This window comes from Hyaena hyaena, unplaced genomic scaffold, assembly GCF_003009895.1.
Source record: "Hyaena hyaena isolate Hyena2069 unplaced genomic scaffold, ASM300989v1 scaffold_74, whole genome shotgun sequence".
Taxonomy (NCBI): Eukaryota; Metazoa; Chordata; class Mammalia; order Carnivora; family Hyaenidae; genus Hyaena; species Hyaena hyaena.
The window spans coordinates 310448-337166 of NW_024080706.1; the positions used below are offsets into that span (position 1 = coordinate 310448).

Here is a 26719-nt window from a genome sequence, read left to right on the forward strand (position 1 = left end):
CCCAACATGGGGCTTGAACCCATGAACCACAAGATTATGACCTGAGCCGAAGCTGGACGCCCAACTAAGGGAGCCACCCAGGAGCCCCAGACTGTACTCTCAGTACCTGCCGTGGTTACAGTGTTATATTTCATAATGATTTGATTCATCTCTCTCTCCATCACTGGGTTGTGAGCCAATCCACGAAGGTCTGAAATCCCTAGGATGGTTTTGTTCACCACTGTGTCCCCAGCACCCAGCAAAGTGCCTGGCAGATAGCTGATAATCAACCAGTGTCTGAATGAACAAATCTTTTCAGACGTAGGCTAGGCTAGTTTACGGCAGGGGGGAGCCGGGGAGCTCCAAAGGAATATCTGACACGTCAAGCCATCCTGGGACCCGAAACCAAGGCGAACCCAACACCTGGGGAACGTACTTCACAGGAGAAAAGGCTCTTCCAGCTGCTTTACTGATGGCCTGTGTGCTAAGCCTTCCAGTACAAAGACCGGCAGAGGCCTCCTGACGCGCAGGACGGGAGGAGGATCCCGCAGGTCTGTGCGGGCGCCCGCTCACTCCCCTTCACCGCCAGGATGGGAGGCTCGTCGGCACATGAGGTAATCCTTCAACGCAGCAGCAGGAAGGCACCTCTCCTGGGAACCCGGGTCTAATTGCTGGCTTCAAACTTCACAGAGTAATGGAGGTTTTGTAAAGTGTTCAGAGAAGAACATCAGACTGACACAGGCTCACAAAATGGGGTAGCCCTGGGGAAGAAAGAGTCACAGGGTGGTGGCTTCACCTCCAAAAACAGCCCGTAAGGACTTAGCTCCCTGCAAAGGTGAAGGGACTTGGATGGAAGGTTCTAGACAACCACCCTATAAAAACTGTCCTCTGTGCCACAGGAGTTTAAATCACCAGAAGAGTATGGAAGGGGAATGGGGAACTCCTTACGGTCAAGGCCACTAAAGCTCTGGAAAAGGTCCCTGGAAGTAGCATGGCAGATCCCGCCCACAAAAGATGAACACGTGGACAAGAGCTGCCTCTGTCCTTGCTGCAGCCATAAGGGACACACATACAATGTGTCAATAAAACAATTAGGTCCACAGAGTAGTTTGTTCAGCAATAGGATGAATCCTATAGCAAGAGAATCCTTTCCGTGAGATTAAATCTTCCGTGGGGTTGTAATTCATGAAACAAAAAGGTGCAGAAGTTCTGGCTGAAGACAGGAAAGACCCTTCAAGGTTCTCCACGTGCCCTTTCCCCGTGCCAAGGTGACACGCAGACCCCCGGGCCAGCACAGACCCGGGGAGAACCCTCAGACCGGTGCCCCGTGGCCTGCTTTAGGGCAGAGGCACAGAGCCTTGGGCGACCTTCACTGACCCCGTTCAGCGCCATTCCTGAGCTTTCGCTCCAAATGTATCCGTGTCGCGGGCCACTGCAGTGGGAGGTATTCAACCTTTCCCTGAAAATACTTACATCCCGGGTTTTGCTCGGTGTCTTTTTCACGAAGCTGGTTTCCCCCATTTGCAGGAGCGCATAGTAGCCCCAGACACCACGCTTCCCTCCCCTCCCCAAGCAAAAAGGCACAAGATAGTCGTCAAAGCCACTCTCTCCAGACTAAGGCCCTGGGCCGCTGGGTGTTCCTAAGGCTGAAAAACCCTGAATGCGGCTATATGGAAGGAAAACAGGGCTATAGGTTCAGTCAGTTGTCACATATGCGGAGGTTAACTTCTAATCTCTATTCTTCCAAAGGCCTGCTGAGCGCTGCATGTGTGCCAGGCACTGGAACCTTCCAGGGTCAGTTTCGCATTTGTCTCCTACTTTGTCTTTCCAGGAGACGCCTCACAGGACAAGAGTCTCCTTCTTGGGGAATGGGGGAGGGATGCTCTATGGCCTGAAATGTCTGGGTCTAGCAGTAAATCTGACCTACAGAGAGGTCTTTAGGCTAAAGTGCAAAAAAAAAAAAAAAAAAAGAAGAAGAAGAAGAAGGAACCAGTTTGTGGACCTACTGTGTGCTGAGAATGGTGGTGCTATGCCAGTTACATTCCTTATACTTCCTATAACCCCTAGCTCATTTGGTCATTTTAAAAATGATAAAAACCGGGGCACCTGAGTGGCTCAGTCGGTTAAGCATCTGACTCTTGATTTCGGCTCATGATCTCACGGTTCATAAGTTCCAGCCCTGCCTTGGGCTCTGCACTAAGCATAGTGTCTGCCTGGGATTCTCTTTCTCTCTCTATTTTTCTCTCTCTCCCTCTACCCCTTCCCCCCATCTTTATCTCTCTCTCTCAAAATAAACTTAAAAGATTTTTAAATAAATAATTAGTAAAAACCAAGGCTCAAAGAAACCAGAAACTTGCCCAAAGTCACCCAGGTAGTAGGTGGTAAGCTACGATCAGAATCCACCTTGGAGGTAGCTGAGAGGTAGCCCTTGACAGAGTCGTGTGGTTGGCCAATTCCTGCCTTGGTCCCCTTTCCCATTTCCTTTCGGTGCCTTTCTATTCTGCCCATTGGGCTCTAAAATCCTTTAAGGCCAGGAAATCTTCCATTGCTTATCAAATCATCCACATTCAGCAGGGGCCTGCTTGGCCTAATGCCCCCCCGCCCCCAAGCAGGTAGGTCTCCCATCATCCAGGACCCCAACAAAGATGAAAAAGACCACTTAGAAGTAGCCTGGTTCAGGCCAGAGAGAACAGCACGGCAGGATCCACAGTGGAATCCATCCCTTCGCAGGAGACCTCCAGCACACATCCTGTGAAACACCCTCACTGAGGGCTCTCGGAAAGGACCACCCCCATCCCACCTCATTTCTCAAAATACAGATCTGACTGGCACAGCCACAAGTGGCTGGCTCCAAGCAAGGGAGGCCGCTCGCTGGAGGAGCGGCAGACGGGGTGAGTCACTCACTTGGAGCCAGCCGCTCTTGGACAGAAGCACTTCAGCTGTCCAAACAGCAGAGGCTGAGTCACAGGGCCCACTATGCGAGAGCTGCCTTGTACTTGCCTTCGCACAGCTTAATCTTCTCCTCCACAAACAACAGGCCTTTGGCAAGAAGCTGGTTCTGTCAGGAGAGAACAAAGAACACAAGGGTTGGGCTACTTCGCGCAGTGACAAAGCCTCTTCCGCGTCCGACGGGCGAGGGCACGGGGTTCTAGGCAGTTGTATGCCAGTCAGGCTTCCAAGTACGAGAAGCCTGTTGACCTCTTGGAAGACCAGGCTTCGGGGGGCGCTTGGGTGGCTTAGTCGGTTAAGCGTCCGACTTCGGCTCAGATCATGATCTCGCGGTTTGTGGGTTCGAGCCCCGCATCGGGCTCTGTGCTGACAGCTCAGAGCCTGGAACCTGTTTCAGATTCTGTGTCTCCCTCTCTCTCTGACCCTCCCCTGCTCACACGCGCTCTCTCTCTCTCTCAGAAATAGATAATTAAAAAAATTAAAAAAAAAAAAAAAGGAAGACCAAGCTTCGGGAGAAGTCAGCAAGGCATCCCAGAGCAAACGAGGGGTCCGGGAGCCAAACCCAACTGCCACTGCCAAACCCAACTGCCATTCCATCCCTCCAAGCGGGGGAGAGGCATGCCACAGGCTTGGCCGGGTCCTACGGCAGGCCTCTGGTGGACACCCAATGGCCTCCAAGCCCTTCATCTAAATTCAGAAAAGGGAGCATTGAGGGAATGGGAAATTGTGCAGAGATAATATATACTTTTTAAAGATGAATTTAGGGTTTCTCAGGGAAGCATGAAAGAGACTGTGTGCAAAACCTGAAGCAGCCATATGTGTCCACCAGTGAGTGTGAGCATAGAAAGGTGTGGAAAGAGAGTAAGGCTAAGTCCTTTTACAACTGCACCTAACACCTGTTGAGTGTGCTGCATGTGTCAGAGGGTTTCTATCCTTCATTTCACCTCACTGCAACCTTCCCAACACTCCTATCCAGTTGGTGCCATCACCCTCGCTTGACTGACGGTCAGTGACCGCGTACAGGAGACAGTCCTTCCCCTTCCAGCAGGTCTCCCCACCCAGACCCCTTCCTTCCCTCGAAGGGCTGGCGCTGGTCCCCTAGGAAGTGAAGAGGCCTCTCCGCAGGTCACGGAAGCTCCAAGAGCCTTTCCACTCACCTCACATTATCGGATTATCAAAGGCCTATGCTTACGGGGTAGGGAGCCCATGGTGATATGTATCTTGCAGAAAACCGAATGCATTTCTTAGTATTCTCCTTTACAAAACCCTAAAACCCTGTTGCAGTGATAACAAGAGCATGCATAGCAGAGAGGAAAGAATTTGGTATCAGATGGGGGCTCAAGTCCCAGCTCAGCCACCTTCGAGCTGTATGATCTCCAACTTTCTCTAATTGTTAAGTTCCTCAGCTGTAAAACAGCACCATACCAGCAACATCATAGAGTTCTTATAAGACTCAGTCATTACACACACACACACACGCACACACACACACACACACATACACACACACACACACAGTATTTCATGTGCTCAGTACTCAGTGGCAATGGGCAATGATGATAATAGTTGCTTTCTTAGCCCATCTATCTTCACAAAGGAGTGGGAGGAAGACAGAGTCAGTAATGAATGAGCCTACATCAAATATATTAAAATATTTTGTCAAAGGAACTGTCACATTTCTGTGACTCATACATATAAGCCAAATTTCAGAAGCCCTATTAAAATTCACAAGATATGATCTAACTTCAAAAAGTAGCTGGCCAGTGGTGTCAAGACGGAACCCCAATTCAAAGTTAGAATGACATCTTCTAGGGAAACACCAACTCTGTTAAAGGAGACAAAAATCAATTCCTTTACAAAGAACTATGGAACAGAGAGGTGGTTATGGCGAAACCCCGCCTGCGGCCTCCACCTTCCAGCCAAGCAAATGAGTCCCAGCAGCTTCCGGGTCAGAAAGCAGCAAAACACCATAGCACCAAATTTAGACTGTCAGAAGCAAGGCTCTGTGACAGCTGGGCTGGACCGGAATGGACTGTGGAGGTGCTGCCAGAGGCAATCGCTCCATCTGCCTGTTTCTGAGCAGCTGGGCCTCAGGTCTCTGTGTGGGTCCCTTTCACCTGTCCAGGCAAGGTTCTCAGAACTTCCCCTGGGCTCTCTGTGCAAGGGCTCCTGATGCCAGCACTCTGTCACCTCCTCTAATGCCAACACGGATGTCCCAGGCTTCTTCCAAAACAACTTTACAGCCCTCCGAAAGGTAATGCTTCTGTAGTGCACCTGTGAATGTGATCGAGCCTCCCTCTAAATGCATTTTCGTGACTTTGCCCCATCATGTCTATATTTTAAACGGCAGGGGTGAGGGTGGGGGAGGGGAGAACAGGAAGTACTGAGAGCAGAGACAGAAAAGCCTAGTCCAGGCTATATCATGAGTTAATCAAAGGAACAAATTCAAACCCTGTATCATATGCATCAGGTCGTCAGAGGTGAAGGCCATTTCTTATTTCAGTGCCCATGGCTCTGAGAACAGTGCCCCAAACACAGCAGATGTTAATAAACATTGGCTGAGTGTATATATTGCCTGTTTCGGTGCTGAAGACCATTTTGAACTTTTAAGAAATCAAGATACGAGACAGAATATGTAGAAGAGGAGAGAAAGTGATACAGGGTCCCTAAACCTGATGACGTTTTCTTTAGCTGATAAAAATCACTTGGATCTGTACCTTAAGGGTAAACTTTAAAAGATGGACCAGTTTCTTCTTCCCTCTCTCTCCTACTTCTTCCTCCTTCAAGGAGATATTTGGGGTGAAGAAGCCATTTTTTTTCAATGAAAAGGAATTAGTTGTGTATGATAGAGAAAAGGAAAAGAAAATACTCTTTTTAAAATTCTCATGAAAGGGGCCTGGGTGGCTCAGTCGGTTAAGCGTCTGACTTTGACTCAGGTCATGATCTCACGGTTCGTGGGTTCGAGCCCCGCATTGGGCTCTGTGCTGACAGTCAGCTCAGAGCCTGGAACCTGTTTCAGATTCTGTCTCTCTCCCTCTCTCTGATCCTTCCCTGCTCACGCTGTCTCTCTCTCTCTCTCTCAGAAATAAATAAAACATTAAAATACAATACAATACAATACAATAAAATTCTCATGATACACAACATGGCAATTCTGTAACTTAGACCAAAATAAGAGCCACAAAAACTTGGGCTCAGGAGGGGATTTAAGGAGAGTCTAGCAATTCTGCCACCTCCCAGCCCTGTGGTCAAAGTCCACTGGTCACCATAGGTTGGATGAGATCTCAGTGGACTCCTCTTCCAGGAAACTAAAGCACCTTTCAAAGGCATCTTGCAGATTCTTCTATCCCTGGGCATTTGTAGATTTTGCTCTTACTCCACCATTGAATAACTGGTCTCCAGCTTTTATTTGTCATGTGCATGCAGAGGAAGGATCTTTGGGGCCAGCCCAGCCCCCAGCCCCCCGCTCTCTAGAGAATCTCCCATTCAATGGACCTGTGCCTCGCTGTGCAAGCTCAAACCCCTTGATCACAGCCTGCATCTCTGGCTTAGCTGACTGGCCTGCTTCCTACCCCGTTGCTGACCCAGGTCTCAACCTGAGCCAATAATCTTCTCTCCTAGGAATCTGCAGTCACACGGGCCCCTGCCCACCAAAACGTCCTATGTTCCTCCGGGCCTCATGGTCTGAAGGGCTTCCTGCTTAGGGGTGAATGCTCTGCAGGTGCCATTTCAATTCTTAATATTTTCATCTTTGACCTTGCATTTTATAAGTGAAATCGGATAGGGCTCCCTTGTGGCCCTGCCTCCTACCACCTCCCCAGGAGGGTTTTGTCAACACCTGCTCCCCACCCCCGCTCCCCACCCCGCTGGCCTCACAGGGTCTCCCTCACCCTGCCCCCCTGCGCTGTCCTCCTATTCCCCGAGATGCTGGGGGGCCCAGGCCCAAATGCAGGGAGGGTAGGGTTGGGGGCATGCCCCACAGCGCCTGGGGAGGGGCCCGGGGGCCGCCCTCCCCGCCCTGGGTGGCCGAGCTGCGGCTCGAGTGCTGGTAACTCAAGGAGGACCTCTTGGCCGTCCCGGATGTGTGTACTGAGGGTGTGAAGGTGGCCATCTCTCGGGGGGTCTCCTGTCCACCACGGGCTGCAGCCGCGGGCCCGCGGGAAGGGGAAACTGACCTCCTCAACCATGGCCATGGCCAAACTTTCATTTTGCAACCGGGCCCTGGAAATTAGGAAGCCCACCCTGTGTGCTGCTCACTTCACCTCAGGATACGCCAACCGGACATCTGCGGGGCTTACGGCTGCCGAGAAAGCCCCCTCCCACGCCCCAAAAAAGGCACAAAGGAAAAAGAAAAGAAGCAGCCTTGACTCGGGCATCCATCTTGCACAGTCTGCCCGCCTAAGCATCTCTTCTCCCTGGAACTCCCCTCACCGCATTCCCAGCCCTTGACAAAGGCAAGACTCGGGAAGGCGCTGAGGACATGCTTGCTGCAGGCCATGGTGACGGGGCTGGGGGGGTGCCAGGGCTGGGAAGAACCCGGCTGTTCTCTGGTCCCGCTCCCTGCCCGATGGCAGCAACCGCATCACCCCCCCCCCCCCCAGCCTGATGGCTTCAAGCCAAACACCGCTTGCATTAAATAGCGGCCACCTAGGAAATGATTTGGGACCAGGAACGAGGCTCGCTGTTACTTAGTGTCCCGCCCCGTAAATGAACTTAGATGTGGAATGCACGGCACTCTAATCAAGCGGCAGAGTAGCCTGGACGTGAAAAACAGCCGACACGTCTATATTTTTTCTAAGACGTCAAAACATAGTCCGCCAACAGAAAAACGAGGCTCAGCTAGGAAAAATGCAAAACAGCAAGGCTGTCTGGGGAAAGGCGTCCAAAACCACCCAACCTTGAGTGGGCAGGACAGGTTCAGCTCATCCTAGGTGACCGCGGAGGACACGCAGGAGGAGGCGGGGAGGGCAGAGGAGAAGGTGGGCTTGTCAACAGTGTGTGCCTCCTGTCAAGCAGGTACCTCCCCAAACCCAGCACAGGGACTCAGGAAAACAGGGAACCCACAGGCTTAGGGGTGGTGGTGGGGAGCAGGACACTAAGCCCATCTTCCCCGAGGAAAGAACTTTCCAACATCAGGAATCCTGTAAATGCTAAGGCTGCCTGCCGCTGCTTTAGCGATGACGACGACGACGACGATGACGATGGAAGAATGACAGGAGAGTTAGTCACTGGTTTTTACTCTTGTCAGGCGCTGTATTAAACCCTTTGCATGCTCAAGCTCATGTACCTTTGCCACAAACTATGCCCTTTGCACAGATGAAGAAACCGAGGATCAGAGTAACAACTAGCAGATGTGAGACCAGAACTGGCACCCAGATTGGTCTGAATCTGAACCCAGGCCTTTCCCCCATTATATTCCCCTGGTTTATTTTAGCAATGATAAAAATATATATATATATAGATAGATACAAATAGCTACTGTATGTTGACCGCTCCCTAGATAGCAAGAACTCTGCATCTACATTGTCCCATCTACAAACCACATCAACTTTTTGAAGTAGGTACCATGATCACGGCTAGCATATCACTAAGAGAAATGAGGCTCAGAGAAGTTCAGTGAGGCGCCTGCAGTTACCCAGCCAGTGAGCTTTCCAGCAAGGACTGGAATCCAGAGCCCCCTGGAAGAAGGGCTGGTGCTTTTAGCCATCGGGTTCTTCAGCCCTGTCGTCTGGAAAGGTTTCTTATGCCCTTGCCCTCAGGGGAAAGTAAAGGAGATTGCATTAGGATCACACATATGGGGCGCAGCTGGTTTAAGAAATCTCGGGAGACAGGACAGAGTTCCACCTCAAAGCCTCTATCCAGCTAGGTCGTTTCCACTGCCCAACCCTGCTACTCGCTTCCCAAATCCTGCCTCTCCCAAAGTACTTCCTCAGGGCCTCCCTCTCCACTGTCCACACACGCTCACTGTCCAGCAAGGCGCACACGGGGCTCCCAGGTGGGTTCCATTCCCAAATGAGACCTTCTTTCCTGCCCCGGAGGCACCTAGAAGCACGCCACTCTGCCTACCGTGCACTGGTGTTAGCCAACAACTCTCCTCCAGGCCTGTTTCCAGTGACACCAAGATCCACAGTGGTTCCTGGCATGGGCCCCGAGCCAGGCATGGAAACTACAGGCCACCTCCTTTTTTCCCCTCTGCAACTTCGGAAGTGCAGCCACCATGTCTAAGGATGTCTGCATTTCCGCGAACCTGGACACCTTCCTGAATAAGCAACAAAGAGTCTTATAAACATGACTGGCCCCCAAGCCCAGAGAGTTCCTAATACACCAAGTCCCGGTGTGGGGAGGGGCGGCGGGGAGGGGATGTGGGGGCGTGATGAGACCAGACAGAAATCCCCAGATGGGAGTGTGAAGAAGACAAAAGACTTGGTATGTATGCGAATTCTTCATTTAGCACCATCGCAGAGGTAACTTAGAGGGTGAACTACAGCTTTTAAAAGTTATTTTACAAGGAAGCCAGAAAAACTGTCCCTGTCTGTTTCTCTGGGCACCAAAAATAAATTAAATAAGTAAGTAAATAAATAAATAAATATTTAAAACACCGAAATTTCTCCTCCCTGGAGTTTTTCAGGGGACGTCTTACGGGCATTTTAGCATTTAGAGTACAATCCAGAAGATTCTTCTTCCATGGCCAGAGGGCCTGGGTCTGATACTTGCTCTACTTTTTACGAGCCGTGTGATCGTGGATCAGCTCCTCACGAGCCCTGAGATCCTGGATCAGCTCTGAGAGCTGGGGCAGTGCATCTGTAGGGCAGTAACCACGGCTTCCTCCTCGGCTGTCGGGAGGAGAAAGTGACGGCGCGGGGAACATGCTCTGAGCATTGCTCAGACTTGACCAGGCAGCAGAATCACGGAGTGCTGGGCCCTGTCCCCACGGTGTCTGAGTCTGTGCAGCTGAGGCGGGGCCTGAAAATCTGCCTTCACAACATGCTCCCAGGTGGTGCCGATGATGCTGGTCCGGGGACCACACTTGGAGAACCGTCAGCCTCAAAGAATGCCTGGTGCGTAAATGCGTGAAGATGTTCGCCGTCGTGACTATGGTTGTTTTTGTCCTCCGTATAACTCTTTTTAAAAAAAATGTTTATTTGGGGTGGGGGGCGGGAAGGGCAGAGAGAAAGAGAAGGAGTCACAGAATCTGAAGCAGGCTCCAGGCTCTGAGCTGTCAGCACAGTGGGGCTCGAACTCACGGACTGTGAGATCATGACCTGAGCCGAAGTCAGACACTTATATAGTCGTCCCCTCCATACAGCTCTTAGGCAGCCTCTAAGAAAGTTGCCACGGTGCTTCCCATGCCTAACAACCATTTCTCAGCCCTTCCAGCTCAGTCTTTATCCCTCATGGCCACTGACCTGCTGAACGTTCCCACTTACCAGAACACCGCGTGTTCCCCGCACCTACCCCTGCCTTCCATCCTTCCTCCACTGGTGCCTTAAACCTGGCTGTTGCCATCCCCTGCCTGCTCTATAGGAAATCACCCAATTTCATACATAATGGATTCCTAAGAACATGTACTCGTGTGGAACAAGACACTTAACATGATGTTTGGAGGAGTTCTGTTCCCACGGAGCTAAGAAGGATTATAAAATCCCTAATTACACCTCACCTTCGGAGCTCATCTTCGGGTGATCGATTTTCAGCATTTTGCACCTATGTGTTCCCTCTTTAACAATTGAATGTGCAATCACCGAAGTCCAATGAGGCTAAAGATCTGCCATTTCAGCATGCCTGCTGCTTTTCATCTTTATCTCAATTATATTAAGACCTATGGTTATCAATTTCGAGATCCATTTTTCCATTTATCCTCATTAAGTGTGAGAAAAAGTACAATAAAAATATTCAAATAATTGCACAGATTCCGGGTAATTGCTGAGGCGATTAAGTATGGCGGGTCTGCTGGCAGGGAACGTGGCTGGCTGGCGGGAACTCCCACACAGTGTAGCCTGAGACATCCAGGGGTCCTTCTTGCAGCCCCCCAGCCAGGCACCACCCATTCCCTCCCCTCACAGCACCCCAGGACAGTTCAGGCCACCCCAAATTTACAGACTCCACGAGGCCTTCCCTCCAAGTACTGGCCAAATCCACAATGCAACCTCTTAACCATCTTCTCCCCTAAGGGCATCAGCCTCTCCCTCTTCCCTGTCTTTTCACTGGAGCTCAGCTCCCTTGTTCAAAGCCCCATCTCTTGCTACTCTCTGTCTACCTAATCACCTTTTTCCTTTTGGCAAATCCCACATGTTTGGGAAGACGTCCCAGGCTGACCAAAGAGGAGCTGAAACTTTCTGCCTCTAGTCAATTTGGGTTTGGGGAAAAAAAAAAATCACATCAAAGTGGTTTTCCCCAATCTTTATCATCGCTCCACCTGGTAAGAATCTGTGGATTCTTATAAGTCCCACAGATAAAGCCCCCATCTTTGTCCCTACAAAATATATTTATTTTGGGCCTGTTTGAAAGCCTTTACCATCCACTGAGGTTTCCAGTTAACACTATGCTGTGTGGTGCCTGCTCCCTGCTCTGTCTTCAATGTCAAACTTCACAGTGGCCATGAATCTCTATGGGTCTCCTCCTTCGGCTCTGCCATGCGCCATGAGCCCTTGATGAATCTTCCCTGAGAACGATGAGCAAAGAGGAAACTGGCCTCCTGGGACTCTCCCAAGACACGAGCGGTAGGTGGAAGTCTTTATACCAAACACTACCAGGCCATCCGTGACCTCTCGGCATCGCGGTGACTAAAGTTCCCCTTTTCCTAGGTACTGTCTTGTTCAGAGCCACTGACTAGAAACAGTTTCTGTATCAAGCAAAACTCTAGTTTCGCCAAAAGGGAATTCAACTTTCGGGGCTTGGGGTAAAAGCTGATAACAAACACAACACAGCCGGCAGATAGAGGAACACAGAAAACTCTATCTGCGGCCCCTCCCGCCCCCATGCCCTGCACCATCAACATGGTTAACCACTAATTAGGTGACAGAAAAATGTAGAGCACTTCCTACCATCGTTTCCAAAGTTATAAGGAAACAGTTACCCCCACAGAGCTGTCTCTAGGATGCAGAGCTCCCCTGGGAAACCCCAGCTTTCCTTCCCGGCCCAAAACAGAGGGAAAGAGAAAATTCAACACTGGAAATGTCAGATTTTTTTTTGGCCAGTGTCTTATGGAAGTCTATCTGGGCTTCTGGGGATCAAATGGCCCGTCTTCTCTGTGTGCAGACACAAGATAAGCACTCTTTTTCTACCTGCTTCCCCTCTGCCTTCACCTCAGGTCATTTTCATTATTCCTCACTGAAGATACTCTTCGGTGAGTCTTTCCTTAAAGTGACAAAGTGCGAATGTTCACCTTCAAAAGCAAAGCCTCAGAGAAGGTTCTGCAAGTAGCTGGGGGCCTGGGTCCTAGGAGACGCGAGTTCATTGCTGAACGCAGAGGGTAGGGAGGGACCATCCCATCCTCCACACAGAGGAGCCCAGTGCCCAAAGAGCCCCTTCCTCATCCTCTCCAACAGTCACATCCATGGCTTTGGGCTGTCACCTGCGCCCTTGGGTTCTGGTCTTTGTCCAAGGACCTCTTCCCTCCTCCTTGCTGGATGCTTGGTCTTCCTGGAGCTCATTCAGACTCTTCCTTCTTGAGAGCACATCTGCTAGATGAATGTGGAGGCCAGCCTCTGTCGCCCTCCCTCTTGGACTTCCGTCCCCGCTTCCGTCCTCCGTCATGCACAGTTCACGCACGGCTTGGGAACCAGCACACTTTCAAGCGGTGCCCAGCACTTTCCAAACCTGAACCTCTCCCGAACCCCCTTCACCACCTGGCTGTAGCCAGGGCCACCTAAATGGTTATTCTTTGCATACTCTTTTTCTTACATCGATCCACTTTTTTAAAAACATAAATATGTTTACAAAGGAAATTGTAGCAACATCATTTGCCATGAATAGAATGTAAGTCAACCATCAACACGATGCAAAAGAAAAAAAAATTATGAAATCCTAATTAGTCTCCCTAGCTGAAGACACCAAGTTCGAGGCCTGCTCTCTCTTCCTGAAGCAAGGGGATCACCAAATCCTGCAGAAGCGTCAAAGATACAGATAAAGCAAGACCCTCCCTGGGCACAATGAGAAGCGCTAATGGAAAAGAAAGGAAAATACGTTCTAGCCACAAAGACCCATCTGATTTAACACCATTGTGCACATCACCTAAAATCATGGCCTGGATCTGGGGTAAGACAGCCCCTTCCTCTCTCCCAAGAAGCTTCACCGGGCATCCCCTCTGTTCCAGGTACTTTCCAGGGACCAGAGGGCCAAACACCTTTTTTATTTTTATTTTTTATTATTAGTTTTTTAGTGAAAAAGGGCTCTGCATCCACAGGAGACTTAAAGCCTGCATTTAAATAGTGTCCAGGCTAGCTTCTCTCCAGTCTAGCACTAAGGAAAACCCCAGATTCAATTCCCACCCCCAGAAAGAGATTCAATATTCACCCAGAAGTTTCTCTGATGAAGCTCTCAATAGAAAAGGGCATGTGGTTATTAGTTAAGTGTTTGGCATACTTTGTAAGCAGCATTAACCGCCCCTCAAAACCTCAGGGCCTCCCAGATAAACAAGTCCCCACCCAAGTGCCCTTCCCCACCCATGCTAGGGGTAGCCCCCGTGCCAAAAGACAACTGACATTTAAAACCCGATTGAAACCACACCAAACTCTGTCTACTTTAAATGTCAACGAGGAAGGCGGCGGGCTGGCAGCTTTCTCCAGGACTGATTGAAAAACCACTTCTCTGTAGTTGGATTTAAAAATCAATGACTACAGACAGCAAGAGAAGAGGCCAAGGACAAGGCTGACCTTTGAGTCAAGGGCAACTGAGATGATTCACATTTGTAACTAATTACCTCTTTCTTAATCTTTATGTTTGTCTCTCCCTGGACAGGGGCTTTTTCTTTCAAGCAGCTGAGACATCTGACCCGACTAAATTCCAGGCTTCTGTTGGGTCTTGTTTTGTCCATATTTATAGTGGCCATTCTGTGCTGTGTGTGTGTGTGTGTGTGTGTGTGTTTTAAAGGACTACCATCTGTCATTCTTTAAAAGTGCACATAAAAATTTAAGCTTCCCGAATCTTGGTAAGAAAAAAAAGAATGCTAGTATTATTTTTAAGATCTAAAAATTCTTAAAACTCTCTTAAATAAAAGTATGTTCTCTTTGGATACAGAATAGCACCACCAACCTGAAACCAAGAAGTTATGCATTTTTATGTTAGTTTCCCATTGAAAGAGATGGATGACTTTAGAATAATAAATATGCATACAGATAAATTTAAGAACCACATGACTCTGTCTTCCTCTGTGCTAATCACTGCTCTGAGCACTTGACAAATAACAATTTATTTAGTCCTCAAACAACTTAGAAGATTAGGTCCTATTACCCCTGGTTTTATAGAACAGAAGACGAAAACACAGAGAGGTAAAGCAACTTGCTCAAGCTCACACAGCTGGTAAGTGGCTATGCTGGGCACTGAACTCAGGTAGTCTGGCTTTAAGGGACATACTCTTAACCACTCCCCTACTCTGTCCCCTGCCCAACACACGCATTATGTGCTAAATGCTTTGCGCGTGTTATTTCATATAAACCATACGATGACCTCTAAGGTAGGTCATATTTTTGTTCCCATTTTACAGACGGAGAAAATGAGGCATCTTGCCCAACACCACTCAGCTAACTAGTGGGGAAAAGCAGAAAGTCTGACTTCACTCAGTCTATCACACTATCAGTTACTCACTGTCAAACATGTCCCCATGCCCTCCCCCATGTGCCTCTGAGTGGAGTCAGCAAAACAACTTATGTCAGTGGGTTAGGAACTATGCTCTGAGGGGTGCCTCGGTGGCTCAGGTGATTAAGCTTCTGACTCCTGATTTCAGCTCGGGCTATCATCTCGCAGTCTGTGAGTTTGCGCAGTGTCAGGCTCTATAATGACAGCACGGACCCTGCTTGGGATTCCTTCTCTCCCTCTCCCTCTGCCCCTCCCCCACTCATGCACAAACACTTTCTCACTCTCAGAATAAAGAAATAAACTAGGAAAAAAAGAAGAAGAAAAATAAATAAACCATCCTCTAAGTGAATCTGGAACCTTGAATTCATTAGCCTCATAACAGCAGTGTTTGGGCAGGAGGGATGTCAGATTACCTGATCCAATTATCCTTAACAGAACAGACCAGGAGGCTTAGTGACAAGAAGCCACTTGGCCGAAGGGTACATATAGTTACCCCAAATTAGATGCCATCCACGGGGGAGAGAGCGAATGTTGCTAAAGCAGCAGTTCCCACAATGTAGTCTGAGGTCCCATATCCCCAGACCTTTTCCACATGGTCAAAACTTCTTCTGAATGACACTAAGCCACAATTTGCCCCTTTCCTTGCATCTTCCATCCGTGTACCGTGCAGGCTTCCAGAGAGTACATGATGTGCAATCCCACAACAGACTGAATGGGAAACAGACAGGAGGGTCCATCCAGCTATCTTCTATGAAGCCAGAGGGCGCAGAGATGTGCAAATGTAAAATAATGCCTCTCTTCTATTTTTTTATTCCGAAAAAGTTACTTTTCACAAAAATGCTATTTATTTATTTATTTATTTTTTATTTTATTTTTTTTTTTAATTTTTTTTTAATGTTTTATTTATTTCTAGGAGAGAGAGAGAGAGACAGCGTGAGCAGGGGAGGGTCAGAGAGAGAGGGAGTCACAGACTGAAACAGGCTCCAGGCTCTGAGCTGGCAGTCAGCACAGAGCCCGACACGGGGCACGAACCCACGAACCGCGAGATCATGTCCTAAGCGAAAGTCGGACGCTTAACCGACTAAGCCACCCAGGCGCCCCAATAACTGATCATTTTTAAGAGTGTAAGGAAGACCACGAGGCCTGAGAACCACTGCCCGAGACCGTATTCTCCACAGAAGCAGGGACCACACTGGCCCTGTGCGTATCAGGGACTCTGTACATATAATTTTGGATGTTGAAGGAATGCCCAGGTGTACAGGACTGGCCATCCCTTTAGCTACATATATCCACATGCATTATAATGACAGATACTCAGACTCACACAGCTTACCTGGAAATAGTCTGTAATGAATGATCCAAGTTCACTCTTCAGCAGCCTCCTGGGGAGAGAGAAACACTGTCAAGTAGCCCTTGATGGTAGGAGGCTAATTCACGGATGCATGACAATGAGAGAGTGCTCACCCATGGCATAGGGACCAGGGCCAGGTCTAAGAAGGGAGTGTGCTAGGCTCTAATAATACCTCTACACCAAAGTTATTAGGGGATTCAGGCAATGGAAATCCAACAGGGGTATCTGTTCGTTAGTTCACTCTACAAAGATGACCATCGCCAGAGGGCAGTCACAGAAGATTCTAACAGAGTTTGTAGAACCAAGCTAAGGGACTCTGGCTTCATGTGAAGAGAAAAAAAAAAGGAAAGAAAAGAAAGACCATAATTTTATAATCCTCCATATTTGTGGACTTTATGGTTTAAAACAGATTTTTCACACATTCTTCAGCCAAGGATTGAAGGACTGTAAAGTATGTGTGAGAGGAGGACAACTATTATCCCTCCAACATAAGTAAAGAAACAGAGACTCAGAGAGGTCCCCAAAATAAACCAGTGGCAGAGTGAAGACTCAAACCCAGGCCTTCTGCAACATCAACATTTTTCCCCATCATCCCACCCTGTCTTTCTTCCAATTCCATCAGAGACATTCAACGTGGTGTCACAGTTTGGATGGTCTTACCACCCGCCCCCAAGTGACTGAGGCAGTCGTTCAAAGGGAACTACAAGAGGGGAAACAGACTTTATTGATCCGGCAATGTTTATTGAGCTTCCCTTGATGTGCCAGACACCCAGGCCAGCACCGGGTGTACAGAAGTGAATAACCAAGACATGAGGTCAGGGTGGTGTGGATCCATAGCGTGTTAATAAATACACTCTCACTGTAATTTCAAAGAGTCTTAAGAGCTAAAAAAAAGAATTTTAAAAATAGAGGTGTTGGCACCAGGTCCCTGTCTTCCTGTGACAAATCATGGGACTGCCCTGCTGATCTTTCTTTAATTTGATCCAAACAAGGCAGGCGATGAAGCTAAAACCAAGAATAACTGGCCGTCCAGATGCGGCGCGCTCCCTAGGGGGCACCCTCCTCATGACTTCAGATTTGTTTCATCCCACCAGTCATGGTCATGAAGGAGAAATGCTCAGGCTTCTGACAACACCTGCTGGGTACCAACTCCCCCGCCAAAATGTGTTCTCACATGTTCTCCACATCCTGGAGAAACAGGAAGGGAGAGTGAGGTAGCATTATGTGCAGATCCTAGATGCAACAGGGTCAAACAAGAAAAAGAGACACCCACGATCTCAATTCTTGCACCAGACAGAGCCCTGGAAAGCTGCAAACATGTGTTCTGCAAGGAAAATACCATCTTTTCCCCAAGATAGACAATGTACCTGTGGTGGATGCCACGTTTTGAGATCTAATGTAATGGCAGCCTCCCGGAAGGCTGCCCCATCAACACAACCCAGGAGCTCCCCCAGATGGTAGGCAGACCTGAGAGAAATGGGGAACCCTCATCCATCAGAAGGCTGAGGGCAGGCTGCTCATCGCTGCTCTTGGAGGCTAGAAGTGTCTCTCAGACAGAAAACAGAAACCCGGCAGATAGCCCCAGATGGAGGCTCTCAAACGGGAAGAGTCAGAGAGGGCACTTCTGACTGGGGGCCACTGGGAAGTCTTCACGGCCACTGGGAAGCCTCAAAACCATAGTTGAAGAAGCTGGGCTTCCTCAAAAGGTGGAAAACCAAGTCCTAATAATGGGTTACCTACACACATCTCAGGCACTCATGACACTGAGGGGCTGACATGGCTCTGAGACCAAATAATATGCTATGGAGTTGGTGTTCCAAGGAATCTGTGCTGGGAAACTGTGCTCATGAAGATGCTTTGGGTAAATGCAAAAAGGAAGATGTCAGTGGTAAGGGTAGTCCTTCAAGGTCAACAACCATGGAAAACCCTGCTGGAGCACGTTGGATGAGGGACCTATGCAAATGTAACCATTGTTAACGGAGGCTAGACATGGGTAAACAGGTGATGACTGCCCAGGGACATTTCACAGTGGTACTCTGGGTGCATCCTGATGCTACCCAAGTGACGAATCCAAGAAGTATCTCCCCCTACCCATCAGGGCAGGCAGAAAGGCTGGGGCCTCAAGTGAGTGGGAGGTACAGCAAGTTATGGTAAGGCCAGGGCTGCAACAAGCCATGGCCAAGGCCAGAATTTTGCAGAGCGTTACAGGGACACAAAGCGTGGGGCAGAAGTCAGCTGATAAAGGGGCAGAGGCTAAGGACTGAACTTGACATAACCACCAAGACAAAGGCATGGCAGAAAGGACTCTGAAACTACAGGCAGCCACGCCAGGGGCGATGAGAGGGTGATGGATGAGATCAAGCCACAGAGCATAGAGAGCTCCCTCCACCGCACTGATGAGGCTGACCATTAGTCCTTTACTGAGGAGGAACCAGACACAGGAATGCGCACAACCCGCTTTATAGACCTTAAACATAATGGACCACGTATAACTAGGTATGGGAAGAGAACGAGACCCTGGTCTTTTCCTCTACCCTGAGTTTAAAAAACCCTGTCCACTAAGTATTGTTAGTTAGACTTAGCTGAACAGAACTGACCCCATCTGATCACCAAAGCCAACATTCTGTTGTCCCAGCTGAGGGGGGGGGGGTGGTGGAGAGGGAGGGGTTAGGGGCAGCGAGTCAGTAAGCTGTTCTGTCCCTTGCAAAACCTGTCCGACTTCTGGGCACGTTATGCGTTAGACAAGGTCACTGCATGTGTGTACAGAGTTTCTGCTGCAGGGAAATAAGGAATCAACAAAAATGGGCACCAAGAGAGTGCTCATAAAAAATTATGGTTCATTCATACAAGGGAATTTTATGCGATTGTTAAAAAGAGAGAGAGGGAAGAACTCTAATGATACAAAAAGTTCTAGGTTACATTAATTTTTAAAACTGCAGGATACAGAAGTGTATAATATGCTACCTTGCGAAAAGATAAGAGAAAAAGAAGAATACATATTTTTATTTACAGAATACCAATTAATTCGTTGTCAAATCTGCTCTCTTGCTGTTCTGCAAGATCTATGCGATTTGGTTTTCAACAGGCCCTTTGAACTGAAATAGATAGCACCTTGATTTTTAAACGCATGAAGCGTGTATGCATTTAAAAAATTATATAGATAATGATATGTAAATACTGGGTTGTGTCTCCTCTTCTCCATCTCCCCAAGTAGGGACATGGAGGAAGGGGAAGTTGTTGCTGGAAATTCAGCAGGGCAACAAAACACTTTTGCAACCTTTATTCCCTGAAGCTGGGGAATATTCTCCTGCAGACCTCCCCAGTCTGTGGACCTCCTATGAAGTGTTGAATATCCCCAGCTGCTTTTCCATATAGATGTTCCTTATATATGCATAAGGAAGGTCTGGGAGAATGTCCACTAAACAGCTGTTCTAATAATTATCTTTGGGGAACTTGAATGAGAACTGGGTTTCTGGGGTACAGGAGAGGGAGATTCTTCACGGCACACCTCATTATACAAAATTTTTGTACACTGTGAACAAAGTCCAATGAATACACTAAAAAAATTTTTTTTAATTAACAAGAACCACCACTGAGGTTACCGTGAAATGCGGCTGAGAAGGAATTCTGGGAGTGAGTTCCCATCAAGGGCATGACGTCAGGAAGCAGGTGGTCCTAGGAATGGAGAATCCCACAAGCAAGGAACCTGCCAACCCAAACCCTCCTCAGCCTGGCAGCCTGACAATTCAGCTCAGAGAGAAAAGCGGCCAGGAAAGGCCAGAGCTGGCCCAGCCATCGGGAAGCAGACGGCAGCTGAGTCATACCACAAAATCTCCAACCTGTTTCTGTAGTCGGTGTTTATTCTGCTTGCACTGGGTTCACAAGGAAAGAGTACTTCTGAAAAACACAATCTTAGCTGAACTGAGAGAAAGAGGGATTTTCCACCCCTCTGTCATGATGCACCCTCTCCAGGGGGAACTCACCAGTAGCCTCCCTCCAGGGTGACTGATAAGAGAGATCCACGAATTCACTCACTGAATCACTGTCATCTCCTGAACACCTGCTGTGCACCAGCCACAGTACTAGACACTAGAAGGGCCATGCAGGGCTCGGACGGGGATTTCTTCTCCTCGGGGCCACGGTCTCGGGAGACACAGGTGTACCAACCTCTCCAAAAACAGAGAGTGTAAGTATCAAGGCCTTAGAGGTACGGACACCTCCATTCAGAGAGAAACAACTCACCCTGTAACTGCCTCACTAACTTGGCTCGTTTAGGCTGTAAAACCACAAGAAAGAAGAGCAAAGCAGGAGAAAGGCAACAGGATTAGTGAGCCCATGGTTTCCCCAGATGCACAAGAGAGGAAATCTCTGATCCTAGGATGTGTGTTCTGGCTAAAGCATGGGGGCCGAGAACCCAGCACCCCCTTCCACTTTTTCCATCCTCTCCTAGGGCATTTTCCCCAAAAACAGGAAAGTAGTTACTTATTGAAGCAAATAAATATGGAAGAAGAAATAAACTTGCTCTTAGGATGGAGCTGGACGATCTTTGTCCCCAGTTGAAGTTTTACTAAGCACTTACTAGGTGCCAGGCACTGTTGTCCACAACACACACAGCATGTGTTTCCTCCCGTGAGCTGAAAATGAAGCCATACGGTCATAGTGATGGCTCCACTTTTTATACACAAGAGGACCAATGTCAGGGGTCACCCAGGAGGGTGTGCAGCAAGCACAGGGCAGAGATGAGAGGAGCCCCACGGAGTGTGAGGACCTAGAGGCAGCTCCTGGCTCTGAAACCCATGGTTAGCGATAACCTTTGCACGTCAGCGTCCCAGGTTACCCCCTTGTATCTGCTCCCCAGCTGGAGTTTAGGGGGAATGAAGATACCTACTCCGCAGATATCGCAAGGGTTGAAGGAGTCCATTGTAGACCAGCTCGTTCCCAGAAGAAGCCTGGCACACGCAAGCCTCAGCAGGTGCACGCTACCCAGGGCTGCAGACCCTAGGGCCCACACTCCCAAGGACTCGATGCCACTGCTTCTCAGCATCTTTTTTTTTTTTTTTTTTAAGACAGAGAGAGCACATGCTTGAGCAAGGGAGAAGGGCAGAGGGAGAGGGAGAGAGACAGACAGACAGACAGAATGTCAAGCAGGCTCCACGCTCACCACAGAGCCCGACATGGGGTCGATCCCACCACCCTGGCATCATGACTTGAGCTGAAATCAAGAGTCCAAAGCTCAACCTAGCCCCACCCCACCCCCCCCACAGAGCCCGACATGGGGTCGATCCCACCACCCTGGCATCATGACTTGAGCTGAAATCAAGAGTCCAAAGCTCAACCTAGCCCCACCCCCCCCCCCCCCAACCCAGGCACTCCAGCATCTTCTTAAAGGTACAGCCGGGCCAGCAGTTCCCAGACCTGGCATTAAGGATACAGGTGAGACTCATGAAGGGGGCTGGACCTCACTGATTAAGGGGTAAAAAGGTAGGACAGTGGGGCCATACTTGGTGAAAAGGTGGCTACGATGAAGGCAGAAGGCACAGCTGCCTCTTGCTTCGTCTGTTTCGCGTACAGGGCTTCCACGCCAGGTTGCATGTGGAAACCGAATCCTGCTGCTAACCACCACCGCAGCTCGCAGCAGCTGCAGCCACGAAGCTCGAACGAGGAAGTGGGGCCTCAGGAATAATGGCAAAGGGGCGCTTACGCGGACCCAGCCCCAAAGCGAAACAGGGCATGAAGCTCAGTCAGAAGCCAAAAAGGCCACAATAGAGAAGAAAATGGGGAAGCATTCGCTGGTCTGTATTATCTCACTCCTTCTCCCTCCCAGGCTGACTGGGCGAGACACCACCCCAGATGACAAGATTTCCTGTTATTACACAGACTCGCCATCTCGCCCCTCACTGTCTTGTCAACTTCCCACTTCTGGGGACTCGAACGTAAACAAGGCCCTGCCGGAGCTGGATGCTGGCGGAGGGGCGTGGGGACCGCAGGGGTGACAGTCCGCGCAGGGGGGGCACGAAGGATGCAGAGGAACCAGCTTGGGCACGAGCCATGATCTATCTCCCTTGCACGTGCACAAAGACCCGAAGCGGCAAAATCCCGAGGGGTGACAAAGCACTTTGGGGACAGGCGCCACGGGGCTCGTGTTTAACCAGCACGTGTCAGGACAGCCAGATGAGTTGTTCACCATTTCTGTGCCCTTTGGCAATCAGGGACTGCCCCACATACTCAGGCCCTCCAACCTGGCCCCTTGGCAGGGCCCAACCCCACCTCCTCAGGATCCAGGAACAGCAGGGGACCTCCAGGCTTGGTTACCGATGCAAGAGGCGATCAGGGCCCCTCCAATCTGACCGTGAAATCCCCCAAAGATCACCTCCCTCACTTCTGCAACAGGACATGTTTCACAGAGGTGCCATCTTTTTTTTTTTTTTTTTTTTTTTTGAGAAACAGAGGGCACAAGTAAGCAAGGGGCGAAGAGAGCGCAAGTGGGAAGGGGGCAGAGAGAAGGGGTAGAGACAGAGAGGGAGAAAGTGGGGTGGGGGGAAGAGAAGCGGGGCGGCTTAAGCTCACAAACCATGAGGTCATGACCTGAGCTGAAGTCAGACGCTTAATCGAGCCACCCAGGTGCCCCAAGGAAGTGGTATCTTTAAGCACTGACATGGAAATGCCCCATTCCCTCCTTGGGTCTGGTCTCTTGGGACCCACTAGAAGTGGTATCCATGACTCAGGTAAAATGCTAGGACTCCCATACATCTCGCTTTCCTGCACCCCAGTGGGTGGCAATGGGGACAGTGAAAAAGATGGAGAAAGCCAACAAAGGGCTTGCATTGACCTTCTAATTATGTCACATGCACGCTGCTAGGCAGTTGGCACACAGCACTGCTAATTCTCCAATGCCTCTGTGGTAGGAATTTATCTGATGCTCTGAACCTTGCCCAGGGCCATACACATAGATCCCCACTCAACACAAGGCCAGCCTGAAAGTCAGGCCACGGCATCCCACGTGCTCACAGGGGCAAGTAGGCGAGGTGGGTGAGGCAAGCAGGCGGGCATGAATAGCAGGGGGCTGTGGCGCCTTCCTCTAAAGTCAGCAGCCAGGCTTTGGCTCCTGGAGGGTAGCTGATCAGGTCCGGGCCAGACTACACATCCAGTGCTACCTGATGAGAACTTTCCAGAGAGGCCTGGATTTTCAGGGGAGATACCCACATTTCTAAACACTGTACAGTCCAACCACCACACGGGGCCAGCCCCAGAGGCTTCTCATTTGCCACTTCCCTTTGGCTACCTTTCCCACCCCCAAAGTCAAGTGTGTTTACCAACCAGAGCAGACAGAACGACAATACACACTAAGGCAGGGCCACCTGGGCTGAAAAGAGACTTCATCTCAAGCCCCTGCAAAGCAGGGTCCTCAGAAGACAGTGCGTCGCTTACCTCTGATGTGGTAACGATTCTGCACCCTGGCACGTCAGGCCTAAAGATGGACAAGGCCATGTCTGTGTGCCTCCTGTAGCCTACTTACTAGGAGCTTAAGAACACGGGAGGCTCGGGTTCAAATCCCAGCCATATGACTCCAGGCAAGTCGTCCTCACCCCTAAGGCGGGGGAGAGGTGTGGTGAGTTCTAGAAGAACTGACATAGTTAAAGTACTCAGAATTGAGCCTGGCAAGGACTAAGCACAAATGTGTGCTATTATCGTCACCTCAGGGAGTCTCGCCTCAGCCTCTGGCAGCCTGCGGGCCCGAGGCCAAGGCCAAAGTCTCCTTTTGCAGCTCCTCCAACGCTTCCCCGGGGCTGAGGGCCCTGTCAGTCACCAGGCTCCCTCACAGAGATGGGAAGCCCGAGGTGCGCTTCCCTTCGGGGCACTCGGGCAGCCAAATGACTCAGAAGGAGGGCGCTTCGACTCAGACCCACGGAAGACCAAGCACAGTTCTTGGAACCTCCTCTTTCCTTGAAAATCTCTGGGGTTTCCTCCACACCACCTCCCTCCCAACAAGAACAGAAACGGTGTGGTTGGAGAGAGAAGGAAAATGTGAGTTTCCTGCCTCAGGCCAGCTGCAGATAACTCATCTCTGGTTTCCGGAAACCTTATCTCTGAGCATTTGTTTCTGCAGAGGGGGAAAAAATCCTCCTGGGGGAGAAGCAGGGGGCAGGAGGCCCGGGAGACGGCAGTATGGCAAGAAGGTCACGGCCTCAGTTGCCCTTCCCCTCTCATTGTTACCTGTTCATCCTTCAGATTTCAACTGAGGTGTCACCTTCCCCCAAATAATTATGTGTCCACCCTCTGCCCTCCCCCCGGCACGCTGGATTCCACTAGCATCCCACTCAAGACATGGTACAGTCACCACCTATGCAGGGGCCCCCACTCACTCTACAGGAAGCTCCCCAAGAGCTAGAACCACCTATTTCAATGGCTTCCCCCAAACCTGGCCCATATCTGGTTCAGCATCCACCAGCATCCACAGACTACGTGAATAAAAGAACCAGTGACCTCTCCCTCCACACACACCCCTCACCAATCAAAAACTGAAAGCACATTTAAGAATCTACTTGTACAGGTTCTGGGGCGCCTGGGTGGCTTAGTCGGTTAAGCATCCGGCTTTCGCTTGGGTCATGATCTCGCGGTTCGTGGGTTCGAGCCCCGTGTCGGGCTCTGTGCTGACTGCCAGCTCAGAGCCTGGAGCCTATTTCAGAGTCTGTATCTCCCTCTCTCTCTGACCCTCCCCTGCTCACGCTGTCTCTCTCTCTCTCTCCTAGAAATAAAAAAAATAAAGAATCTACTTGTACAGGTTCTTACAAAAACCAGTAAATGTAAATCATAGGTTTCTCATACGTCTCTAACTCTTCGTAGTCCCACACAATCGGTAGAGGAGGTGGCTGAGAAGGAAGGAGCGTGCTCCTGTGTCAGAGAGGTTGGGACAGCCTTGTCCCTGGGAAAACCCAGGAAACCCAAGCCCAGAGGTACCCCCACAGCCAAGATGCAGCCACATGGGGATTGAAGCTGGGGAGGGTATTAAAAACCACACTGAGGCGCCTGTGGGGGCTCAGTCGGTTGAGCGTCCCACTCTTGATTTGGGCTCAGGGCATGATCTCACGGTTTGTGAGCTTGAGCTCTGAGTTAGGCTCTGTACTGACAGTGTGGAGCCTGCCTGGGATTCTCTCTCCCTCTCTCTCTGCTCCTCCCCACTCACACTTGCTCCCTCTCAAAATAAATAAGTAAACTTTAAAAACAAACAAACAGAAACCCTGTCAATGCCCCAGAGAAAATTTAAACCTGCAGGACACACAGAGCTAGCCCCATTCAGGGCAGAGAGTTTCAGGGCAGGCAGAACTGTGAACTGTGATGACCAGGGACCTCACTAGAATAGGTCTATTCTAAAGGGTCATCTTCTTGCCTTTGGGGATATAACAATACGCAAGCCCTGCTTTAAGGCAGCTCTGATTTATAGTCTTCATACTGAATGACCATATGCCTGGACTTACTTGAGAAAAATATGCTGCTTTATTGAGGTGTGATATTCCTGATAAATTTGTACTTAAAAGGTCTCCACATCTTATCTTGATCTAGTAATGTGTCTGAGAACTTGCCCATCCTTACCAAAGTTCTTCCTCATAACTACCCCAAAGTCTACCTGCTAAAATTTAAACTGAAGTTCATTCTCAATGACTGAAAGACCAATTGTCGGTAACTGCATTATAAAACCTACTTACATGAAACCTCTACCTTCCTGATCATCCTTTGCATCGGCTAGTGTGTAAAGGAATTCACATTTCCTGGGCACGTACTAACTCCACCATTAGGAAGAAGGCCAGGACTGGTCAGGGTGGCCTCAGGAAGCTGATTTAGGCTTTGACTCTGGACTTGGACAGTCCATCAAAGTTTATTACCATTTGGCTTGAGTAGAATGGAGAACAGAAAGAATCATTTCCTCTCGCTCTTTTCTCCGCGGAAGGAGAAACAGCTGGCTCCTTGTCAGAGCTCCGGCTCACCCAAACTTCACGTCCAGCACATTCTTGGAGGGGCCTGTCCTGGACCGCTCTCATTCAAAGTCAGCTCCGCACATCCAAACTGCTAGAGAAATCTTTACACAATACCACTCATGAGTCACCACACTGCTCCTGTGCTCTCACCCATCATTCATCACTTTATTATTGCTAAAATCTCACAACAATAGGAATAATAATGGTTAATATTTGTTTTAAAACTTTTTTTCAATGTTTATTTAGTTTTGAGAGACAGAGAGAGACAGAGCGTGAGTTGGGGAGGGGCAGAGAGAGGGAGACACAGGATCCAAAGCAGGCTCCAGGCTCTGAGCTGTCAGCACAGAGCCTGATGCAGGGCTCGAACTCACGGACCATGAGATCATAAATGACCCGACCCGAAGTCAGATGCTTAACCGACTGAGCCACCCAGGAGCCCTAATAATGGTTAATATTTCTTATGCACTGGACCCTGGACTAATGTGTGCAGCATTATGTCAATCCCCCCAAACCACCATCAGGTTGATGCTATTATTATACACATGTTATAAAAGGAAAAAACAGAGACCAAGAAAAACGAAGTAACTGGCCCAAGGTCACACACCTAGTCTAAACTTGATCCCCAGTGTCTCTGAATCAGGATGCTACTCTCTTAACACATTCAAGAATT

At 49.5% G+C, this 26719-nt stretch overlaps 1 protein-coding gene across 6 annotated transcripts in view; it reads right to left on the reverse strand.

Moving 5' to 3' along the window:
• The window catches only part of PRR5L (proline rich 5 like), a 151665-nt gene that overhangs the window by 21642 nt on the left and 103304 nt on the right, over nucleotides 1-26719 (reverse strand). For all 6 annotated transcript variants that reach the window (XM_039233336.1, XM_039233337.1, XM_039233338.1 and 3 more), the window contains 2 exons: nucleotides 16058-16106; nucleotides 2980-3037 (listed from right to left, as the gene is read on the reverse strand). In XM_039233336.1, the coding sequence (XP_039089267.1) occupies nucleotides 2980-3037; nucleotides 16058-16106 (107 nt within the window). The remainder of the gene's footprint in view (nucleotides 1-2979; nucleotides 3038-16057; nucleotides 16107-26719) is intronic.